The sequence below is a fragment of the Myiozetetes cayanensis genome, unplaced genomic scaffold (genome assembly GCF_022539395.1).
Source record: "Myiozetetes cayanensis isolate MyiCay16 unplaced genomic scaffold, myiCay2020 scf2-11, whole genome shotgun sequence".
NCBI lineage: Eukaryota > Metazoa > Chordata > Aves > Passeriformes > Tyrannidae > Myiozetetes > Myiozetetes cayanensis.
In genome coordinates this window covers 12,635,028-12,658,293 of record NW_026087411.1, presented here as the reverse complement: position 1 = coordinate 12,658,293, position 23,266 = coordinate 12,635,028, and the positions used below count along the sequence as shown (strand labels likewise).

Below are 23,266 nucleotides of genomic sequence, written 5' to 3'. Positions count from 1 at the left end.
AAAGTAAGATGAAAGTAAAAAGTTTAATATTCTTAACGGTATTTTTAGCAGATGGCACATATTAATGTTCATTTTTCTGCTGTTATTATTGCATTCTGAAATGCATTGCAGAAAAACATGCACTAGTTAGCCCCACTGAAGGTGACTAGTACTCCATTACTACCAGAATAAGCAAATAATAGCTTAGACTCATCCTTAGAGGATTATTATCAGTGTTTTAGCTGCTGTGAATTCCATATTAGTTACTTCAGTTTGAAATAGCAAATGCATGGAATTTTAGGAAAAAAACTATATAAAGAAAGAAATCTGCACTCATTTTCTTTAGATGCATTTTGTCCTTTCACACAGAAAATAATTGCCAGAAAAAAAATGTAGATGTTGTCTACTTTCTCTGAAAGTTTCCATTTTTATTTAGGAATATATGATCCTGAAAAATCACAACAACATAACCAAGACTGTCTATCTTGAAGGGTTTATAGAATAAACCAAATGCTGCAAATCAGTTTCTTTACATTTTGTGGCAAATAATAACAGTTGATTTTGCAGAAGCCTACATAACAATCACAGAGAAAACAAAGCAATATATATTTCACTAATATTTCTAATATATTCACTACTTTATATTCAGCTTGAACAACAAAATTCTAGTAGCTAGTTTGTGTTCAAATATGATAACAAAATTATCTCCCATTTTATTTAAATGGAATTATCGTGGAAAGGTACTACTCAGAACATCTTGTAACTCCAGCTGCTTTTGCTTACAGGATCTCATTTTCCTCAAGCAGCCAGAATGGAACCTAACTGGGATGATAACTGGGAAAACGGTGAATGTTTAAAAAAATCCCACCCAAAGTCTACATTAATTTGTTTACACTGCAATTCTACTGCATACTATTCATCAAGAGAAATCAGATGACGACAGTTAATTTTGCAGCAAGTAACTAAGCTATCAGAAACTGAAGCCTGTCAATTTTTCACTTGCTTAAACCACAATTTCTTTTCTGAGACCAGAAATATTTATAGGAGCTTTCCCTGTCGAGTTTGGTATATCTCACAGTTTCATCCATCAGCATAAAAATGGGGCAAAAAAAGTGTTTGTTGCCATTTTGTTTTTTCAGGCTCTGTCACTCTTGGTAGGAAAAGAACCATTGAATGAATTATTTATGTTTACACACAAACAGATGGAAGCAAAATGACCTGGCAATATGTACTGGCAGCCCAGAAAGCCAAACTGCATCAAAAGCCTGGACTGCATCAAAAGAAGCATGACCAGCAGCAGGTCAAGGAAGCTGATTCTCCCCCTCTACTCATGAGACCTCTCCTGAAGTACTGCATCCATTCTGGGGACCTCAACAGGGGGATGTGAAAGTGCTGGTGCAAGTGTAGAGGAGGCCAAGTAGACAATTAGTGAGCTGGGGCATCTCTTCTATGTAAAAAGGCTGAGAGAGTTGGGGTTGTTTAGCATGGAGAAAAGAAGGCTCCGAGGAGACTTCCAATACCTAAAGCGGGTCTACAAGAAAGCTGGAAAGGGACTTTTTGCAAGGGCAGGTAGTGATAGGACAAGGGGGTATGGCTTTAAACTGAAATAGGGGAGTTTTAGATTAGATATTAGGAAGAATTTCTTTTCTGTGAGGGAGGTGAGGCGCTGGAACACACTGACAAGAGGAGTTGTAGATGCCCCATCTCTGGTAGTGTTCAAGGCCAGGTTCAATGAGGTTCTGAAGAACCTAGTCTAGTGGAAGGTGTCTCTGCCCATGGTAGGGGCAGGTTGGAATGAAATGATCTTTAAGGTCCCTTCCAACCCAAACCATTCTATGATTCTACAAATTTTATGTCTACTCATATTGCTGAGGCAGGATTCAACTCTGTGAGTCTCCTTATTCCTTTCCCGAAGTGATCACATACAAATATTACAATATTTATCATCTGGCCTTTTAAATTTTTCCACGCCAAAAAAAATATCTTTAGGCTCTCATCTGGCTATTAAGACATTAATGAAAACCCTACTACGTCCCAGGTGTTTATGTTGAAGTTAAAGGAATTTATATTTTCCTCCCAAAATAAGACCACAATGTTAATTACATGTGTTTCTGTGGTCCAATGTACATTAGCTGCAACCAAAAAGAAGAAATTCTGGGACCTACAGGTTTTCCATACCATAGTTTCTGAAATCAATCTAAAGTAGTACAATTCCATACTGCAAGAATTGTAAGTGCATGAATGGTCATAACAGTTCTTTCAGATGGGACTGTTGGCAATTTGGGTTACTTGATAGTTGAAGACTAGAGCACTACATACATAAAAATTACAATCAGAGTGGAAATATTTTTTCTTAACCATTCTATGTAATTTAATTTATACTAAGTTCTGAAATTCAAATGAGTTAAAATAGGTAAAAACTTTTGAACCTAAATAAATCCTTAATGAAATTCCTACATATGAAACCTATTCTCCAAAGAAATAGTGTTCCTAAATGCATTCTTTAGTGGAATAAAATGGTTATATATGCATTCTAGAGGAGTAGAGCTGAATGATCCAAAGCTGCCTCTAATTGAAATAGCCATTATGAGTAGACATAGGACCACATACAATACAACCACACTCAGGAAACACAGAGAACATAAAAAGATTCTACATAATAGTATCGTATTCTTTTCATGTCTTCAATTATACTAATGTAGCATACACACAAAAATTAATTAGGTGCAACAGATTTGCCTTTCCTTCTTGTTACCTGCTTCAAGAAAATTCCTTCAAAAATTACCTAATGTTAAATCAAAGTGTTCCAGAAATACAGGAACAGTAACTTTCATGAATCCATATTGGTCCATTTATTTAAGCAAACAAAAAATGCTCTTGGAAGAAGATGTTCAGTCTAAGCTTTGAACACTCTTGTCTTCAGGATCCACACATAAAGGTTACAAATACGTGCAAACAATAAAGAAAATCGGCCAAAACATGACTCCACATAAAAAGAGCCAGTCTCTTATCTATTGAAGTGAAAAAGAAGAATCAAATTTTAAAACCAGAATCCTCAGGGGTACATGAAAACCCTCAAAAACACCATGTACTGGACACAGAGTTCTGGAAGTGAAATTTCAGGTTACCTGTGATGATGAGATGCCCAAGTACTTAGACATCACAAGATGTTGATCATGAAACACAAACCAGCTTCCTTATCTTGAGAAGGTTTTTTGCCAACTAAAATGCAAACCAGCTACCCAAATAATATAACATTTTTTCACAGATACCACTAAAAAATAATCTACTTTTGAAGTTAATATATTTTCAGATGTATATTGACAAAAAAAAGAAAGAACAATTTTAAATATACATTTAACCATCTCCAAATAGATAACACCTCTCCCAGTTTTTCTTCAAGCAAAGAACATACTGGGACCTGAAAATAAGTGTGTCCAATACCACAGAAAGAATATATGGCTCTATATATCACAATTCTTTCCCTTCACATTTTTAAAAAAGCTGCTGCATATGCCTAAGCCCCTTGATGTTACCTCTTCTATCCTGAACAATAGCCTCCAGATGCTCATTTTCATATATCAGTAGAATTGGAGGAAAAAAATATAAATCATAAATCTGGTATCTGTAGTGGAGAAATACAGTGTGCATTAACAGAAGCTGACACAGATCTTTCCAGTGCAGCCCTCTTCATCTGAAAACTGCATTGTGTGCCTCAGCTGTGTTGTTCAACCCTGTACTCATAAACCCTTGGTAAACACTACAGAGTCCTAATAAACATTCAATGCATGGCCAGACTCTCCTACTGTTTCCCACTGTTGCCATGATTTTGATGAACTGAAAATCTAGAAACTACTACACAAACTGAACAATCGAACAATTCAGAATAGGAAATACAGGTTTCCACAGAAAAAGTATCCCCAAATCCAAAGTTTTCTCCAGTTAGCATATAATCTTTTCACATGGCAGCATTTAGCCACCAAAAAATTGATTTCTTACTTGGCACCAGTATCCTTGGACACAGGCCTGCCTGTAACAATGGTGGAAGACTAAGAGAAAGAAGGTAAGATTGTTCTCAAATCAGCTCAACAGGGAAGGAAATTCAAATTTTTAGGGTTGAACTAAGGTCTACACATTTCTTGAAGTGGCTGTTGTTTCCCTTTTACTATCACTCATTTTAACTCCTATCATTCTCAAGCTGATTTGAGAAGGAACATCTCCCCAAGTAAGTTATTGTCATGCATATGAAAAATACAGACCTCAAAAGTGAAGATAGAACCTGGCCTCTTGACAGCCATCTAATAAAATCAAGAATATAAATTGTAATGCAACCTCTTCCTGTAAGAGCTCCCTGATGAACAAAATCAGCTATTTAAAATTTCTACATGTTGTTCATGCACAAAAAGTAAGCCAGACACATTGCTAACTTTATTCCTCCTTTTCAGGGAAGCCACATGTGTCCACTTTTCCCCCTGCATGTCTAAGCAGGTACAAAGGTTACATCTGTTCACTCACTATCCTCAGTTTTAATATCCACATAACTGTTTCTGGCCTCAGCTACCAGCTACCCCTGTGCTGCTTATCTTCTATAACATGAAGGAGGAAACCGCATCTTCTAGCCAAGCTAGAAGCCAGATGAGGAGCCTTGAAATTTCAGAGAAATTTCAGAAGAGCAGAAGGAAAAAAACAAAAGGGTGTTTTTCACCCAGTCAGTGAGTTAACTTTCTTTTATTTTCTCTCATACGCTTTTCATATACCCTGTTCAAAGAAGATTGACAAACTCTTGAGCCCCACAACAAAACTTCTCTGACCAGAAATGTGAACACGATGCAGGGCTCAGATGGGGGCTCTGACTGCAGTACGACTCCTCTGCAGAGTTGCTAAGACAGTATCTTATAGAAGATGAATATATTTAGTTTTTCTACCAGAGATTAGACCTACATAAGCTAAAACCCTGCTCAGGCCTCTCAAAACTCTTGAGAAATCCCTTAGAGGCATTACATAACACTGCACTATTCTCAAAGGGACTGATTATATGCATCCAAGATCACTGCTGCTATCACTCAAACCCAAAAAACCTGAAACTCAAGCTTACCTGTCAGTCAAGAGCTTTAGAAAGAACAAAAGTGCAGAACATGAAGTACCCCAAACCCCTCCCACCAGGCAGGGAAGTATCAGGGCAATGTGGAGAGTACCAAAGGTATCACCTCATCAACACCACAAGCTAGTGGTTCACAAAACCTTGGTGCAGCCATTTGGCTGTGAACTCATCCATTACGCCAGTTCATACTGGAACTTTAGACATCAGAGATTTAAAATCAGTGTCCACTTTCAAATACCATTTGAAGGGATCATTTTTGTCTTCGTGTCCCAGAGACAAATACATTCAACGGACTTTATACATCAATCACCAAGGTACATCAGCTGCATGTGAAGTAATGCTCAAAACACCACCCAGAAGATGATCTTGGGGAAAAAAATGTATATAAGAGAACGCTGATTTCTCACAGCTGGTCAGTCTCTCTCCTCTTTGCATCAAGTTGAGGAGAAATTTCTGCATGAGCAGAAGTTGTTAACGTACACTTACTTGTCTGGAGGTGGGAGCAATAAATGACTGCTAAAAGTTAAAGCCATATACTTTTTGTAGAGATGTCAGTATATATATATTTTAAAGACTTTGATGTAAATGCACATGTGTAAACATGTGCTGATACCTTTAAATATGCATTATTTGTGCAGTTAGAGAATAAAGAGTTTTATCATACACAGATTGTGTTATATTGTTCTTCCTACTGCATGGCTGAGCCAAGTTATTGAAGCAAATACTAGGAAGTCTTCATATTCTTACATACAATAAAACATATTTTTCTGGAGGCCTCTCACTGTTCCAGTTAAGTTATTTGAACTCCCATGAGCTCTGAGCAAACTGAGGTAAATGATGAGAACCCCTGTGGCTGCCCTATAACACAGTTACCATGAACTCAGTTGTTCCACTGTTAGAATAGGTAAGAGAAATTCCAAAACCTGTCCATGCAGAAGTACCTTACTAGGTGGACTTGAAACCTTTCTATAGAAAAGGACAAGGATTAGTAGGCAATACTTTAATGGCATCAAAACAAACTCATAAAAATCTAAAGCATAAATGAGAGAAAACCAGAATGGCGTAGTTTTGAAGAAATAAAGAATATATATAGACAAGAAACCTACATGTAGTTTCAGTAAAACTGCCTTTACACTGGACCCTGGTAGTATTGCTCAAATTGAAGGAAAAAAATGTAATCCTCTTTTTTTCAGCATGTTTTAATTAATTTGTATTACTATTACCAGAGTGCCTTACAGGAAGGACAAAATGCCATGATTACAGAAAGACTTGAGAAGCATATGTCCCTACCACCAATCAAAAACTGAAAAATGGAAAATTCTTGGGTTACATATCACTGAACTCACAAATACTGAATCCAGGAGTACCACAGGGATTGTGGACATGTTGTCTTCCAGCCTTCAAATCATCCCTTTTCCACAGGAGTCCTCCAAGGCTGTGACACAGAGAGAGCTTCCCCATGCCTCTCAAACCAGGCATACACAGAGACATTTGTAGGCTCAGGACCTAACATTTTAACTACACCACATGTCACACAGGCATTATTTTTAAATTTTCATGGTTGGATAAAATTTCATCTGAGTCATGTTTAGATTTACTGGCTGTATGTATCAATACTGTCACATATTGTTAAATCTGCTTTTCCCTCTGGAATCTTTGCACTATTCTGTGTCCAACGGTCCCTCATCAATAAAGTATTCCCCATCCCAGCTGCTTTCTCAGCTTCTCCTGCTATGAATTTTTGGTGTTAGTTAATAAGCAGATCTCTGTGGGAGCATTTTCACAGAGGACTGCAGTTGAAGTTTCCATCCTCTCTCTGCGTGACTACTTAGCAACATGCTGTTCTACCAGACATCTGGCAATTTTTCACATCTTCTAACAGCTTTCAATACTTCCTGCCTCTATTCCATCATTAGGTAGGTGCTTTAAGTAGACCAAAAAAAAATTTTTCCTTTGAAAAATCTTGAACTTTCTGGATAAGGATGAGAATGAAGTCGTTCGATCTTTACATTCAGTACATGAACCATCTTACAACGGCAGGAGCGCATCACCACACAGTGGCAAGATGCCATGACGGATTTATGACCCATCTCAACCACATCACAGCATGTATCCTCAGCAAAGATACATTGCTCACTGTTGCATGCATCCTGGTTGGCAGGGGACACACATATGCCCAGGACTGACAGGCTACTTCCACAGTGGGTAACATTATGCATTCATACACATACACATGCGTTCAGACATCTGTCAAAAGCAGGGTTTGCAAAGCACCACAGTGTAAAGCCTCCCACTCAAATATGATTGATTTGTTTCTCTCAGAGTCAAATATAACACTTCTTGATATTAACGAGACCTGAATATGGGTCCCATCATATTATCAATATCATTGTTAGGGGAAACACCAGTGCTAGGGGAAAGTCCCTGTGTTTCTTCCTTTGATTCCCACCTCTATTGTCCTATGAAGGCTGCAGTGCACAGGAAAGGACTTGTTCAGCCAGGCACAGCCTGGAGAAGGGATATCTCTAACATTAAAACCAACATATTACAAATAGTTTTCTTGATTGGCAAATAATTTTTAGTGCCTTGTAACCTATTGTATACCTAAATTTATTTATTCTGAGACTTATCTCTTATTTTAGGCATATTGCAGAAAGGATTATTATTTTTAATTAGTCTCTATGAGTTACCACTCACAGAGAAATATTAGACAGCCACTAAGTTTGGGGTGCTCTAAATATCAAATATAAAACATGGTGTGAGAAAAAAAAAAGAGTAGCACAGATGGGTCTTTACACTTTCACTGTCAGTTCTGTACTTGATATTTGTATGATGATCCAGTAGCATATCATTATGGAAATCTTATTTCCAAGATTAAGTGAAAACAATGCACATTTTAAAGTCTTTTGTTATGTGAGTGGAGATGTCTCTCAGTATTTGCAAGACTGTTCAAACATTTCATAGAGAGGCCTTTTATAAGTAGGATGATAAAAGAACATAAGTGAGGTAAAATGATAGAAAAGCAAAACATCTTTGAGTAGAGCATTGGATATAATTAGAAAAACAACAGTATTTGGGGTAAATGAGGCCTTCCTCAGCTATGCTCCAAAAGCTTATCAGTTCTTCCAGCTGTTTTGAATGGCTGTGGTAAAGATAGTGCTATTTCCTACAGATCATACCTCTTCTGACAAAGAAGTAATCACCTGTTATTGAATTCTAGTGTTGTTACAGTAATTTTTCTCAATCATCATTTGCTGTGGGTTTTATTAGTATATAGTAAAAAAATTCCTACAAAATGCCTTCTTCCAAACTCCTAACAGATCAAAGTAATAGTGATCATACCCTACTAGAACTTAATCCTGCACACAACTATTCCTATGTTTAAAAACTGCCTCCACCAGGCTCATCTGAGAAGACTTTTAATTTTAAAGACAATTTAAAATTTAATTTTAAAATAATTTTTAAAATTTACAACTTCTTTCCTGTCTATCTCTCCTTTCCTATTGTTTTCATTGATCTCCAAAGGTGGTTTTAAACTCTGTAAGTCTCTGCAGCATACAGGATTGAATATTTTCCATATTACATTATCATACAGGTTCATCAAGCTCTCTACCGCTGAGGCAACTGCCAGGGCTGGCACTTTGAAGGGTGGCAGAACATGGCATAACTTAGTACACCTCCCCTACTGTGCTTCAAGGAACTGTGCTCTTGCCTTCGCTAACTCTCATAATTAGTTCAATGAAACAAAAAAAGTTGAGCTTAAGATATCAAATGGTAATTTCTGTTGTAAGCTATGATACATCAATCTCCAAGTCCAGGTATCTGCCACCTACACTTTCTGCAACTCCATTCTTTAAAATGGAGCACAGTCCTTGGTCTCTGAAGCACACTGATGTTTCTTCATTCAAAAATCCTGCAAAAACTCTAAAAAAACCTGCACAAGGTCCCAGAAAAAGTGACAATGTATACTTGGACATGAAAGCAGTTCAAGTTTCTTACCCCACTAGTGAAGTACTCCATGCAAACATTTGTCTCTCCTACAAATTAGTCAAATTAAACAAAAGAAGGAAAAGTTGGTATCTTACCCTGGGTACACTAACCCAAAATCAGCTGGGATATTAACATTTTTTCCTATTTATTCCAGACCTATCAAAACCCCTCTGCAGCTTCAGAGGTACCTGAGAATCTATAAATTTTACAAGACACCTAACAATGAAATCACTAATTCTTGAGTTTCAGTATCTTCACTCCCATCTGACACTATTTTGAGATTAATATTCTACCAGCAGCAATTGCTCAGTTATAATGTGTGTGCATTTCTGACAGCACTGACTCATTTCTTCTCTAATTATTGCTGCAGATTTACACTAGGCTACTGTTCCTTTCACCCAATCACTAGAAAAGCTCAGCTTGAAAATGTCAAGATAAAAACACAGAGCTAAAAGTACAGAATAACGACTTTTCCAAATCTTCACTGACCTGTAGTGGACAAAAGGGTCTATAGGTTTAGCTGAACAATCAAATCTACATTTCCTATTTGTCTGCAGACACGAGAATTCTGAACAATTTGACAGCAATGACTAATTAGCAGTCAAAAGTTCAGATGAGAACATGCCATGCTTCAAGTACAGATTTAAAAGCTATTTACTAGGACGAAAAATATACTAATAGGTATCTGTCATAAGTCATTACAAATTTATAGATGTCTTTTCATACAGATGATCCACAAACCATCTCACAGCAAAATAAGGTATTTTAGGCAAATGCAAACCTAAATTACATTTTTATGTAGCCCAAGAAAACACTGCTTCAGGGCTCAACTGAAGCTCAATAAATCCCATAATGAGACACAAAAATTAAAAATTTCTCAGTCTGGATGATCTATAATGGATCAGTGAATCAGATAATGGGTTCTTGTTCTGGTAAGCACATTTTCTCTGGCCAGTTCTTAACCAGACAGTAGACATATGGTCAGAAAACTTCTTTCTCAGGCTGTCAAATCACACTTTCCACTTACACTGTCCAAAGAGTGGAGCAAAGTTTACAGCCCCTTCATATGTCCTTTCATATCCACCATCCTTTCTTCTGTCAGGGAAAACTTAGAGCAAGCCAGAGAGCAAAAGTTTCATCTTCACAAGGAGCACTGCCATGACTTTCAGTACCCTAACACTTGCCAAATTCTATCAAATGTATCTTTGTGCACCCATTTCCCCAAACAGTAGTCATGGTTGTGCAAGAAGTTCAAATGCTGGTTGGTTGGTTTGTTTGTTGTAAATAATCTGTGCTTCGCTACCAGAGTGAAGTGGTGCAGTTAAAGCATGAATTGGTATCTCCAGGTCAGTTTGAAGAGGAGAAACCGTTTAACCCAGCAACAATGCTGGCAGATTTCTGAAAGCATTTGGTGACATCAAATGAGTTTCAGCATATACTAGTCAAGAATTGGAACAGACTGCCCAGGGAAGTGATGGAATCACTGTCTTGGAAGTGAGAGACACGGTTTAGTGGTGAACATGGCATTACTAGGTTAACACTTAGACTAGATCTTGGAGGTCTCTTCCAACTTTAATGATCCTATAATTCTATGATTCTATATTTATGTCTAAATCTAAGACTACATTAAGACTGCCAACATAAGTCTAGAGTGGGTGTCAACAATATATAATCAAAGACCTTTTTAAGCCATTAGAATTTATGACGTTATCCCCTACAGAGATTGTTACCTACTTAAAAGTTGAAATGAGAGGCTCTAATAGCCTCTGACATTACTTGATTTTATTTAGCTAAAAAATTATAGAGTAAGACTAAAAGATCCACCACTACAATGAAAAAAGTTCCAGTCTTTTCAAGTTAGTCTGTTGTGGGATTTTTAAAATAATATTCAAATATCACATAAAATTAGATTATGCAAATTGGAAGCAGTACAGATACTTAATCCAAGAGAACTTTGATGCTGAAATATTTTTTGATTACAGAGCTAGGAAATAAAAATTAGCAGTTTTAAATGCATAATGCAAGGTATCTCTCTAACATGTCATCAGTTAAACTGAGCAATACAGACACTTGGGGATGCTTGATCATGTTGTTATCATTATGACCCAAAACACCTGCTTCAAAGAGCTTGTTATCTAAATGAACAAGACAGACAAAACAACACAACAGTACAGAGACCAGCACAGGATGGCAAGCACCACGCTGGTTCCACAATCATTTGTTTGCTGTGCTGCATCACGCAGCAAAGAAGCCTCAAGGACCTGTGAGCTGAAGTCATCTAACCATGTTTTCCCTAATAACTGTTTCATGGCACACCATCCAAAGAATGCAGGTAAACTGAGCAAGCCATTAGTAATACAGGATGCAACGATATAATTTCATAATCAAATTCAGCAAAAAATACAAGTGAATGAATAATCTTCACTGCAGCTAATTCTGGTGGCTGAAAAGCTAAAACAGACAACTAAAATGTTATGAATTTGGAAGAGAAGAAACAGCAGCTGAAGAAAAGAGGAGGGAATTTCCTTCCTATGCAGTCTCTTCAGACAGTCAAATTTTCACAGGTTAACAAAATGCTAACATATACTAAAAGGAGCTTGATCTATCAAGTATCAAAAAGAAAAAAACTTTTCTGAACTAAGTTGCAGAACTAACCTCAGTAACAGAAAAGAGTTTATTTGTTAGGCCCACAAGTAGCAAGTGTCACCAATCCATTCTTGAGAGGTATTTAATTAAGATTAAACACCTGGAGAAAGGAAGTCAGAGGAAAAATCTATACAGCAAAAGGTGATGACAACAAGGAAGCAATTATTCAGAAGTTACAGCTGGAGCCTGGCTGTCAGAAACAAGAATTGACCTAAGAGCAGCCTACTCAATTTTTCCATTTGGTTACAACTTCAGGCAACCTCATGGCAGATAAGAAAAGCCACCAATGTTTTAAAATCATGTCATATTTAACCAGATTTAGTTTTAAAACTGGATTCTAGAACTTAAAACATACATTTTACAGAGAATAACAAGTTCTGTGACATGAAAAAGGTAGTTATATTCAAAGCATTAAAAGCTACCTTAGCATAGATGGATTCTATAAAGTATTAAAATTCTCAAGATTGGAATTCTTTTTCCTACTTACGCTGCTTGATACTTTCCACCTCTTCATCTAAATATTAGAATAATAGTCCCATACCCACAGTATCTGAGAATATTGAATTACTAATTTCAGATTGACAACTGGTTTTGAGTAAGGATCCTTGCAGGTAAGGGAGACTAATGGGGGCCATGATTACTATCAAATTTCTCTCCAGTAAGTGAGACTTGAATTTACACAGTCTGTGTTGTTGCTAAGAAGCAACCACAGCAAAGATGTCCAAATGAAGTAATGTCTTGTCTTTAATTATACTTGGCTTTCTCTATGCTCTGATTACTGGTCCAGCAAAACAAATCAGAATCCCACACAAGTGCAGAAAAGAGAGGAAAGCACATCTCCAGTGAAGCCACAACAGGCAAACAGTCTTCAGATTTGTCCCCACAGAACCAAAAATCCAAACACTTAGATGCTAATTTCTTACAAACATCCAAGAGTACTTCTAACTGCTTCACTCAGAAAAACCCAATCAAATAAACACACACACAAAAAATCAATCAGATCCCGCCTTACCTAGAATAGGATGATTTTCACAAAGGAAATTAGCTAAAAGGAAGATGTTATTCTTCTCAATCCTGCTGTGCAAGCCCAGACTAAAATTTTAACCATTAGTACTCAATATGAGAACACTTTGAGAAAGAGCGTAACTCATGTTTTACAGGCTGATTGCTTTATTACCACACAATTTATTTGCTTTTAGCTTACATCATATTTTTTTTCACACTGGAAAAGCATCTATTCGTTGGTGAAACTCAGCATGACCAGGAGAAGGTAGATAATGCACATATAGGGATTTTCTGGACTATTACTTAGATTATGCACTGCACAAGTCTTTTTTACTACCTATCTTACTTAACTAACTAACCTAACTTACTTAACTTGCAATTAACGAGTGCCTTCTGTAACTCTCTACTTCAGCCAAATGAAAAACTGAAGTCATCAGACTATAGTATTGTACTGAACAATTATATTTGCATTAGCAGTTCAAATAAGTTTTTGTAATTTTTTATCCTCTTTATCTTAAACATATGCAGATCATATGCACATTACTGTAGAAATAAACTTGTACTGCTGAAAAATATGGATATCTAACACACACTGAGATGTGAACTACAACTTTGCTTGCAGTCATACCTACTCATACAGCTCTTGCAAAAGGATGACACCAGAGGGTGAGATTTTCCAAAGCACAAGAGGATTCAATACCAAAAAAAACCTCACTGAAAAAAGTTAATGGATTTTGTTAATTTCCCCTTTGCCTGTACTTCTACCCAGCTTCCCTTTTGGTTTTTCAGGGGTTTTTAGTGGAATCAAGCTGCTGGCAATGATGAGAAATCTATAAAATATAGAGTGCTCTCATTGTAGAAAAAAGAAACACTTTCATAAAATGCTAATGGATATTCCCATTTACTGTAGTGATACTTGAATGATATTTTACTTCATAATACTGGTGGCAAAAAACATCATATTTTATACTGGTGGTAGTTCACTTCAAGAAATCTTTAAGTAAGCCCTTCTAGGCTACCAGTATAACATCCTTTCTATAGTCTTCTAAATTTCTTATAGTCTTCTTTTCTAGAAAGAGAAATGTTACTTTCTGATATGATTGAAAGAGAACTAGCTGTTAATTCCAGCTGTTAGGAATGGTACAGCCAAGTTTACAAAAGAACATTTGGGTGAATAGGGGGCAGAGAGTCTATCTTGGCTAACTGATCCTTTTCTTAAGCAGATCTTAGATCTCCAATTCAGTAGGCCATTGGAATACTGAGGCCCAGCTATGCCCCATGAGCACTAGCCCTTGCCCTGCTCCAACCAGCCAGAGTGCCAAGGGGCATTCCTGGGACTCTGCAGCAGACCTACAGATGATATGTAACTCAAGCAAAACCATGACACAACACAAGCAACTTCCTTCAGATCTTAGTTTCCAGGAAGGAAAACCACCTCTTCCTACTTTCAGATTAACATGATAGGCAAACAGTGTGATTTATGTTAGGCAGGTTCTTACCTGGTATAAAAAAGTATGTTATTGGGCCAGATCTGCAAAAACTGCTCAACAAGAGACCTTCAAGTCTTCAAAACCCAGAACTTGTGCTAAGGGTACCTAAAAGTGCCTTATTTTCTACAGTGATCAGGAGGTAGGAATTCCAGCTGAGATAAGTCAGTTGACTTTCCAGAGAGGTTGCAACAACACACAGTAATCTTATATTGTTAGTCCCCCCCACCACCCGACCAAAAAAACCAACAATATGAAAAAAAAACCAAAAACAAAACCAACCAAACAAAAACCCAAGCAAATAATTTAAAAAAACAAACAAACAAAAAAAACCAAACAAAAACCCCAAAACCTCCAAAAACTTACTAACATAGTTACATGAACAGGTGCTTTTACTTTAGCCTCTAAACCCTACATACTCAGTGACTCTGATGTAGAAGCTAAGCATCAAACATCCACTTTTTTCTGTGTTTTCTAAAATCCTGTGTCTCTGTTTGCTTATAAAATTTGATATTCTCATGGTTGGTTGCACCACTCCTGATGCAATTATAAAAATAAGCAAAAAGAGAAGCAGGAAATCAGTTAATTCATCCTAGCATTCTGCAAACAGTGTCATTGTATTTAGCAATTCTTCCTGGCAGCCTTGCCTTTGTTGATAACAACAAGTTTTGTAACCTGGAAATTCAAATGGACATGATCAGGAGGCTCAGGAACCCTGTACTGATCAACCAGTGATGAGAAATCTGAATAAAGAAAACAAAATCCAATTTCATTAGCACACTAAAATTAAAAGAGTAAGCTGTGAAAACTTCACTGCTCATTTGCAGTGTAAATTGGGGACTGTGTCCTAGCTGATATTTTCACTCCACAGCAAGACCTGTAGTTTCAAGCAGAACTGTGTTAAGCATAGTCTGTTGTTTAGGAAATTACCAAGGGTAATTAAGTGATGGAAAGCTGCATACCTGGCAATTTGTTTTAAAACAACTTTTTTCAGGCCTTGAGAAAAAAGGAAGATAAAAGCTCAGAAAGTGCAAGTACATCAAACTGCAAAAATGGTACATCTTCTTCCCTGCTTTCAAGATCCAGCAATAAATAGACACCACACCAAAATAAAACAGCCAGTGCTGCCTAACAGAAAGCTTCATCAACAACATTAAAAAGGCTTTTTTGACAAAATCAGTTTTTAATGAAGTCACAGCAATGTTAAAAAACACTCTAGGTGGTTGGAAAAAATATTCCGGAATACAAAAATAGTCAGAAACTCAGTGTTACAGGAAAGGTAGGTAGTTGACAGTGTCCTGAATCAGGACTAATAAATAAAAACAAGTTAAAAAAAAAGATACGAAAAGTGATATGAAACGTCACTGATGCTACCACCTTCCCTAAAGACACAACGTCCCTTTATACCATCCACTGACAAGTTTCTTGTCCAAAATTCAGAACTCACCAGGTAAACAAAACCTCCTTGTACATTTACAGAGGCTACATCACCCTAAGCTTTTCTAATACAGCTGAGAACTTAAAGTAATGATATCACGAGAAATATCAAACCCTGAATATGGCCCACAGAATATGCAAGTGCTTCCAATTGACCATATACCTGTACATCAGATACCTGTGTATCAAAACAGGGCTGGCAGAAAAAAATATCACTTCTCTGTGCAATGAAGCTCATACATCATCCCATAAATTTGTTCTTCCATTTCAGAGCTACCTTTAGCATTATTGAGTATTTTCTTAGTCTTGGTCATTTTGGTCAGTGAAGTTCAATTTCTTTTCTCTGATTTGCTCATTCAATTTAATTCAATTTTTCTGATATACAAGCCCTCAATGTCTCTAACTGAGCTCTTCATCTAATATAATTTCCTATCAGCTCTTCACCTTTCTCCACCACTGTCCCAGGTTCCCTAGCTCCCAGATGTCCTATCCTAATTATTGCTTCTGTATCTTGTACAGTCCAAGTATTATTTCTTCAGCATTCGAGTCAGATAAGCCCTCTTTCTCATTGCCAGAGCAAATGCAGGACGAAATTGAGGGTATAGTGGTAATACACTTTCAACTCACTGTTCCTTGGAGAAATAATTACAGAGGAAATCTTGTTTAGCCGCTGCTGTCCTGGGAGAGAATATGCTCAGTTCAGATGAAATATTTGGAGAATTTCATTGCCAAATCCTAACAGGTCTCTCCAGAGCACAATTGAACCACTATTTGTCAGTGGCCAATAACTGGGTCAAATTCAGACACTTTTTCAAAGGCACAACAAAAGAAGCAAAGAAAATAAATTAGAATGGAAAAAATAGAGACTAAAAAAAATAATTTAGTTCCAACATCTCCTATTAAGAAAGCAGCACAGGGATGAAAAGGTAAGCACAACACTAACCCAGAGGAAAGATTGAATTCTGAAGAGATCTCCAGAGGCTTTTTTTAAAACAGAAGAGTACTTTCTGTTGGCATCTTAGCAGATGAGATATACATGTTTAACACACTTTGAGAGTCAATATGACTCTCAGTTGGACAGCAGGAGTTTTCAATGGAATCCTCTGAGTAGTAAGAGATGGAAGGAGCATTTCCACCTCATTCCCCAGTGACCTCTTTAGCATGTCTCTCACTACCACATTTTCACAGACCATAAATCTTAAAACACTTTTTTATGGTGCAGTGTTTTTTGTCTTAAACACTGCAGCTGCCCCTATCAGCTGGTTATACTCAGCTTTGCCACACACATAGTCCTGTTAGAAGCCATACGAAATCTGGGCACGTGCATCCAGGCTATTAGTGGAGGATAAGATCCATGATCTTGCCTTGATGAGGAAGGTTTGAAAGAAATGGGTCCTCAGAATCACAGAATTAGAATTAACTGGGTTGGAAGAGACCTCCGAGATCATCAAGTCCAAGCCATATACTCCAGTGTCCAACAAGCAGTCAAGTTCATTTAAGCCATAGACCCAAATGAAGATTTGATTAGCAAGATGATGGAGAAAAGTCATGTATCAGAATACTTTTCTGACAAATGTATTTCCTGTATTTTAATTTTATGATTTTTTTTTCTCCAACCCCCTCCTTTATCACCTCAACATTTGTACTTCACTCTCTTGTGTTGCTTCTTCTCTCTTCCCTTACAAATACACAAACAGATATCCAAGTATTTATATTCTGATAGGCTGTAGTATTTTAAAATGAAATTTTTATGCTCATCCTGAATAGCTCTGTTTCTTCCTTGTTGTCACAAACAAATAAAGAAACCTGTTCTAACATAAGTATGTGATGCTTCTTACTTTTCTGAAATAAGGGAATAAATTTTTCAATATAATTTTCAACTTTTTATCTTTATTATTATCTGACATAATAGATAACAATTTTGATTAAAAACAATATTTGTCTTTTTATAATGTCAAACATATTTTGTGTATTTTAGTTATCCACACATTTCTCTGTTACCTTGTATTTCAAAAATGCAGTGAAATGGCGCCAGAAGAGACAGTTTCAGCAGCAGGATTGTATTATTTTTTCAAATCAATAATTAATGTAATAAGGCTTTTTAAAATACCCTGCCTTCACAAGCAAACCTTGTATCCAGGCAGTGGGAAAATGACAGAAGGAAGCATTCCTTACAGTGAAATTTCATTTGATGCCACATAACTAATTGCAGCTTTAAAATTGACAAATCAAATTCAAATTTCTAGTAAAAAAATCAATTCATTTAGCATCTTTGCTGCTTGCTCTTCACAGCTTTTCCCTAAAAAATAAATATTTACAATTTGTTTCTTTTTCTTTTTTTTTTTTTAAATATTTACATTCTTTTGCAGTCCTTAATAGTGATTGCTAGGCTTTCAGACCTCCAAAAATATAACCATATTACCATAGCCAGGTGCACGAACCTAAATTAAAGACTTTAGTCATGAGTGAACTTCTCAAGATGTTCAGTTTCCAGTGCATATGAGAAGTTTTGGATTTGAAAATCAAGGGATGGTAAAAACAAAAGTAAAAAAGGACAAAAAAGAAACTGTGTGTTCTTCCTTTTTTGTTTTGTAGACACAGTTATCAGGAACTACTGGATTTGGACATCGATATGGCTGCATCTGTATTTTATCCTCGAGTGCTACAGTATTAAAGGAGTCCCTGAGCTCACCCCTCCTCTAGACATGGCTCTGTTTGAAAGGATGCACTCTGGCAAACCACAGCTACCAGTGGGGTTGCTGGCATTTCCAGCATGCTCACAAGTACTATCCAAGATATTCCATCTTCCAGGAGGTTGAATAAATACTCTCCCCTCTACATGTCTGCTTTTAGTGCTTGAAAAAGTCATTATAGACTGGCTATAATAAGGGTGGAAATAATGCAGCTATTTTAGATGAAGATCCATAGCAGTCTAGTAGGGGTTCTCGTGATGCAGTTTCTGATATTACAATAGGTACCACATTTTTTATGTGCTGAGACACCAGTCATTTGGGAAAACAACTACTGAGCTCAAGGCCTTGACATATCTACCTTTTTTTTTTTTCCCTTTCATTTTTCAAGATAGGAGACTCAAGCTTGCAGGATGACAGGCCTCCCTTTCTACCCAGCTCCCACTGTAAAACTTTCTGGGCTCCTAAAACATAAGTTGTTTGGTGGGAAGTGGGGTATGTACGGGTTGTGTCTGTACACTCATTTCTGTGTTAAGCTACCTATTGAAGGAAATGATCTAGAGGATTAAAAATCATGCACAGTGCCAACAATGAGCTCTTAGAATAAAAAGAGATGACATAAAGACTATTGTCCCCTCCTCCTCAACACTAACTCCAGCTTTAGGATTCAGACCATTTTTTCTTACTTTCCTTCTCAACCTTCTTTTTCCTTTTTTTTGGACATGCGGTCTTAAAACACGACTGACAGGATAATGACATTTTCAGGTAGAAAAAAGAGGTTTTTTAGTTCTTTGCAGGATGCACAGTATCCCAGGGAACAAAGTAATACTATTTTTCATAGATAATTTTATAATCCTATTTACCTCTTAAGGACTATCTGAAAACCATTCCATATGCACAGACTAAAAATCAAATATTTCATTTTCCACATTTCATATTTTTTTCACATTTCTTTGTTGTGATGAGGCATATTTGTTCTAGGAATGCATCCACAAGCAAGAACACCAAGCTAAGCCAGTCATACCTATAACCAGTGATAGCCCTGCCTGAAACAAGTTCTATGCACTAGCATAGTAGTAAATGCAAAGATAAAATGGAAGATCTGTTCTAAAAAAAGCCTTGTGAAATTGTTTGATCCTGACTCTCAACTAAATCCATTTCTTAGGAAGGACCTAGTAGCAGTATGACAGATTCTGTTCTATTAAACCTGAATTTATTAATTTCATATTATGCACTAGAACATTTATTAGATAGCATGAAGGATTATGTTAAATACATATCAAGACGTCTTCTGTGCTGTTAGCCCTGCTTTTTTGAGCTGGCTTTGAAACTCAATAGATATACATGTCACCATCAGAGTGCCTTTCAGCAGTCTACAGGAGATCCAGAAGATAGTTCTGGTCTGCTGCCAACAGCCACCAAAATAGAGAGTCAATATTTTTCATTTCAGTGTTCACCACTACTGGGATACAATAATAACAGTAACTGCAAAAAAATAACTTATTGCTTAGGCAAATGCTAAAGGTTTCATTATCCTCTCTCCCCAGAAATCAAATATTTGTGGGATGCAAGTGCTACTGCCTATAAAGAAAGGCTTTGCTTTCATTAAAGAAAGGTTTGTGAAACTCTGTTCGTAAATAGACTATTGGTTCCATTTGAATGTCTCAGATTCTGAGATATCACCAGCAAGAGTGTGGGCTAAATGATAAGATAAAATTATAGTAATAAGAGGTTTAGAAAGCTACAGAATCTGCTGCAACACTAGAAAGCTATAATTTACTTTAAATTGTAGTAATCCCTTTTCTTCTATTCAAGTACTTAAGTTATACAGACTAAAGAAGATAATATTTCTAATTTTTATTCATATTTATCAAACCTCATTTACAAATTATTTCTGTAAAGTTTTTTTAATTTATAGTATCCTGTCTTTGTTCATAGAGAATATCTGTAGTGTTTGGCTGAAATGTGTGGCAACTCTACGGAGATGCTCATAAACTGTATTTTGACTCTCTTGAGAAATTAAAATATCAAGTTATATTATTAGCATATGCCCCCTTACTGGGAGGAAGGCCCTCATTTTCAAAACTCACTTGATGGTACATAATAGTAATACAAAGAACCCAACTGTTATGCTGGTCACCATTTTCCCAGGAAAGTTGCATTTCCAAGCACTGCTCAGCACAGCTCTACCTGCTGCCACACCACGAGCCCTGTGAACCATCGGGAAGATGCTTCACAGCAGTAAGACAATGCCAACCACACTACAGCTTTCGCACGCTGTGTGAAACATGCTGTCCTCAAACCCTAAGAAACAATGCTCAAAACCACAACTGATTGGGAGCTTTCCATCAGAAATGATGTCTGATGAATAATAAAAAAAAAATAATAAAAAAACCCTGTTAACTCCAAAGACTAAATATTTTATGGAAGATTTTTTTTCTTTCCCTGTTTTTTCTCATGTTTCTACCACAAAACCTGAAATAAGTATTTACTGTTGCCTAGTTTGACCTGCTTCTGACAACTCTGGTTTGCAGAAATGACCTGAAATATTAATTTTCAAATGTATTTCCTATTGGGTTATCTTGCCTCCTGGGGACAGTGGACCAGAGGCCTGGATGCATTTGCAGATCCCCTGCTCTCTTCTGATCAGGACTCATAGGTGTTTTGGAAGAATCAGGTCAATAAATTAAATCAGGAAACATTTAGATTTAGAAAAGCCTTAGTTTTACTTGGAGAAAAAAAAAGCAGATGATGAAATAAAATGTGCTACTGTTTTAAATAATTTTGAACTTTTAATTCCTTAACACTTTTCATATGTTAATTTTTATCCTCATGGGGAAGCCAAACAATTATTAGGCACTTTATACAGGACCATGGATGCTTAAAACATAAAGCTTAATGCTGTCAGAAAAGGATAATATATGACTGATCATAGACCTATCCTTTCAAGGTTCTTGCTTCTTTTTGGTTATAGCCTTGCTTTTTTTTAGTTATAACCTGTATTTTTCAATACCTGATTTTTTATCACTTTTTGGACCTACTGCTATAAAATCAGTAAGTTTCTTACTAATCAAGAAGGTAAGAATTTCACTTTTTGTTTTCATTAAACCTGTGTTTCAGTTACTCTAGATGTGGAAAAATATTACACGTAGGCATAATGTTTATACATATACATGTAGATATGTATATACTCAAACACACAAAAAATATGGTGCTTACTCACTTCTACACAAAGAAAGAAGAAAGATACATACAAAACTTAAGAGAACATCCTTTTACATCACATTATGCATATAAATATTATGAAGTGGTAATTATTCTTACAATTCCTTATACATTACTCTCATAATGTAGCTCTTAATTTTTTTTTCTGATGATTTCTGCTGCAAATTTCCACCCATCTTTGTGAATTCTGCTTGTGAGCTGTGAGTTACATTACATTTATCAACTGTATATGATGTGCACTATATTGCAGTCAAAGGGAAGAAACTGAAATACCAAATGCTGCTCCTATTCACACCTGCTCAGAGGTCTAGTGGCTCTTTCAGGATTTAGATAAAATAACAGTATCTAATGGGATTATACAGACTTGAAATTCCATACACCTCAGGTAAAGTTTAACACACAGGTGCTTTAAATCATGCCCTAATTAACACTTGTGACTATACACTTGACAAAATTCCCCCCAAAAAAGTGTTTCCACGACCTCTTCCAGTCACCTGACAGACACATACAGTAACATTTTTTTTCTACAGAAAGATCACTCACTCATCTAGGGCTCCTTACAGACAGCTATTATTGCTGCCCTAAGAAGTAGCAGCTAAAAAACTATCTCTCTGCTAAAAAGTAACTCTCTACTTCAACACAGAAGATATGGAAGATTTACCATTAACAAATATATGCACACACTGGAAATCAAGAGTTTCATCTCATTTACTATAAAAAGATAATAAGCTGTGTCCTACCTATGGTGGTAATAACAGTGCCAGCAAAGAAGAAGGAACTTCCCAAGTCCCAGTGACTGATCTGAGCAGATGTGTTTCTTAAAGGTATGATTCCTGCATTTATTGCTGCCACTACTTGCTGCAAGTTTAAAAAAGATTTTTGTCAATATTCATGAAACAATGATATTCATATACATTACACAGTAAATTGATTCAATCACTTATTTGATCCAAGCAATAAATTAGAAAAGAATCTGTGTTTCTTTGCTCAAGCACTATCATTCAGTCAGGCCACAATTTAATCTGCAGCAGACACCCCAGGCACTTTAGCACACAGCAGAGCTGTAAATTTTAGACCATTAGGGAGAATGCAAAATCCACAATATCAGTAACATTATCACCTTAAATAGATGGCAAACATAATTACTTTTACTGCTGCAACTATTTAGTGAAGACAAACATGCATTAGACAAAATTTATAATGAGAGTTTCCCCAAGTGTTCCTCTATCAAGTTAGTCAAGCAAATGGACTTCTCAAAAACAGTCATTTTAAAACACCAAGAAAAAATGCCCATGAATTGTTCTGGATCAAACTAACTCAAAGTAATAAAACCAATTTTATATAACAGATAATTCAACATTTAAAGAAATTACACTTACAGTTATAAAACTTTCACTGTAGCAACAAAAAGTTACGAGTCAAGTATCCAACAAGTTTATACAATTATATATTTCATAAATATCTTGAAATTATTGAAATTCTTGAAAAATTCAATTCTAGCAGTTAAAATAAACAAACTTGCCACTAGTGACATTTTCATAATCTCAAGAAATAGGAAACATTTCCTTTTTCAGCAGTGTCATCTACTGTAAATTCTTACCACAAAACATATGCTTGTTTAGTTATATCACTATTGCAGATATAATTAAGTCATTAATTGGTACACCTCAAGAAAAAGTATTTTTAAGCTTGCAATAAATATTTCA

General features: G+C 36.3%; 1 protein-coding gene across 4 annotated transcripts in view; it reads right to left on the bottom strand.

The window, feature by feature from the left end:
* The window catches only part of KCNK2 (potassium two pore domain channel subfamily K member 2), a 130,050-nt gene that overhangs the window by 41,071 nt on the left and 65,713 nt on the right, over positions 1 to 23,266 (bottom strand). For all 4 annotated transcript variants that reach the window (XM_050315169.1, XM_050315171.1, XM_050315170.1 and 1 more), the window contains one exon: positions 22,301 to 22,418. In XM_050315169.1, the coding sequence (XP_050171126.1) occupies positions 22,301 to 22,418 (118 nt within the window). The remainder of the gene's footprint in view (positions 1 to 22,300; positions 22,419 to 23,266) is intronic.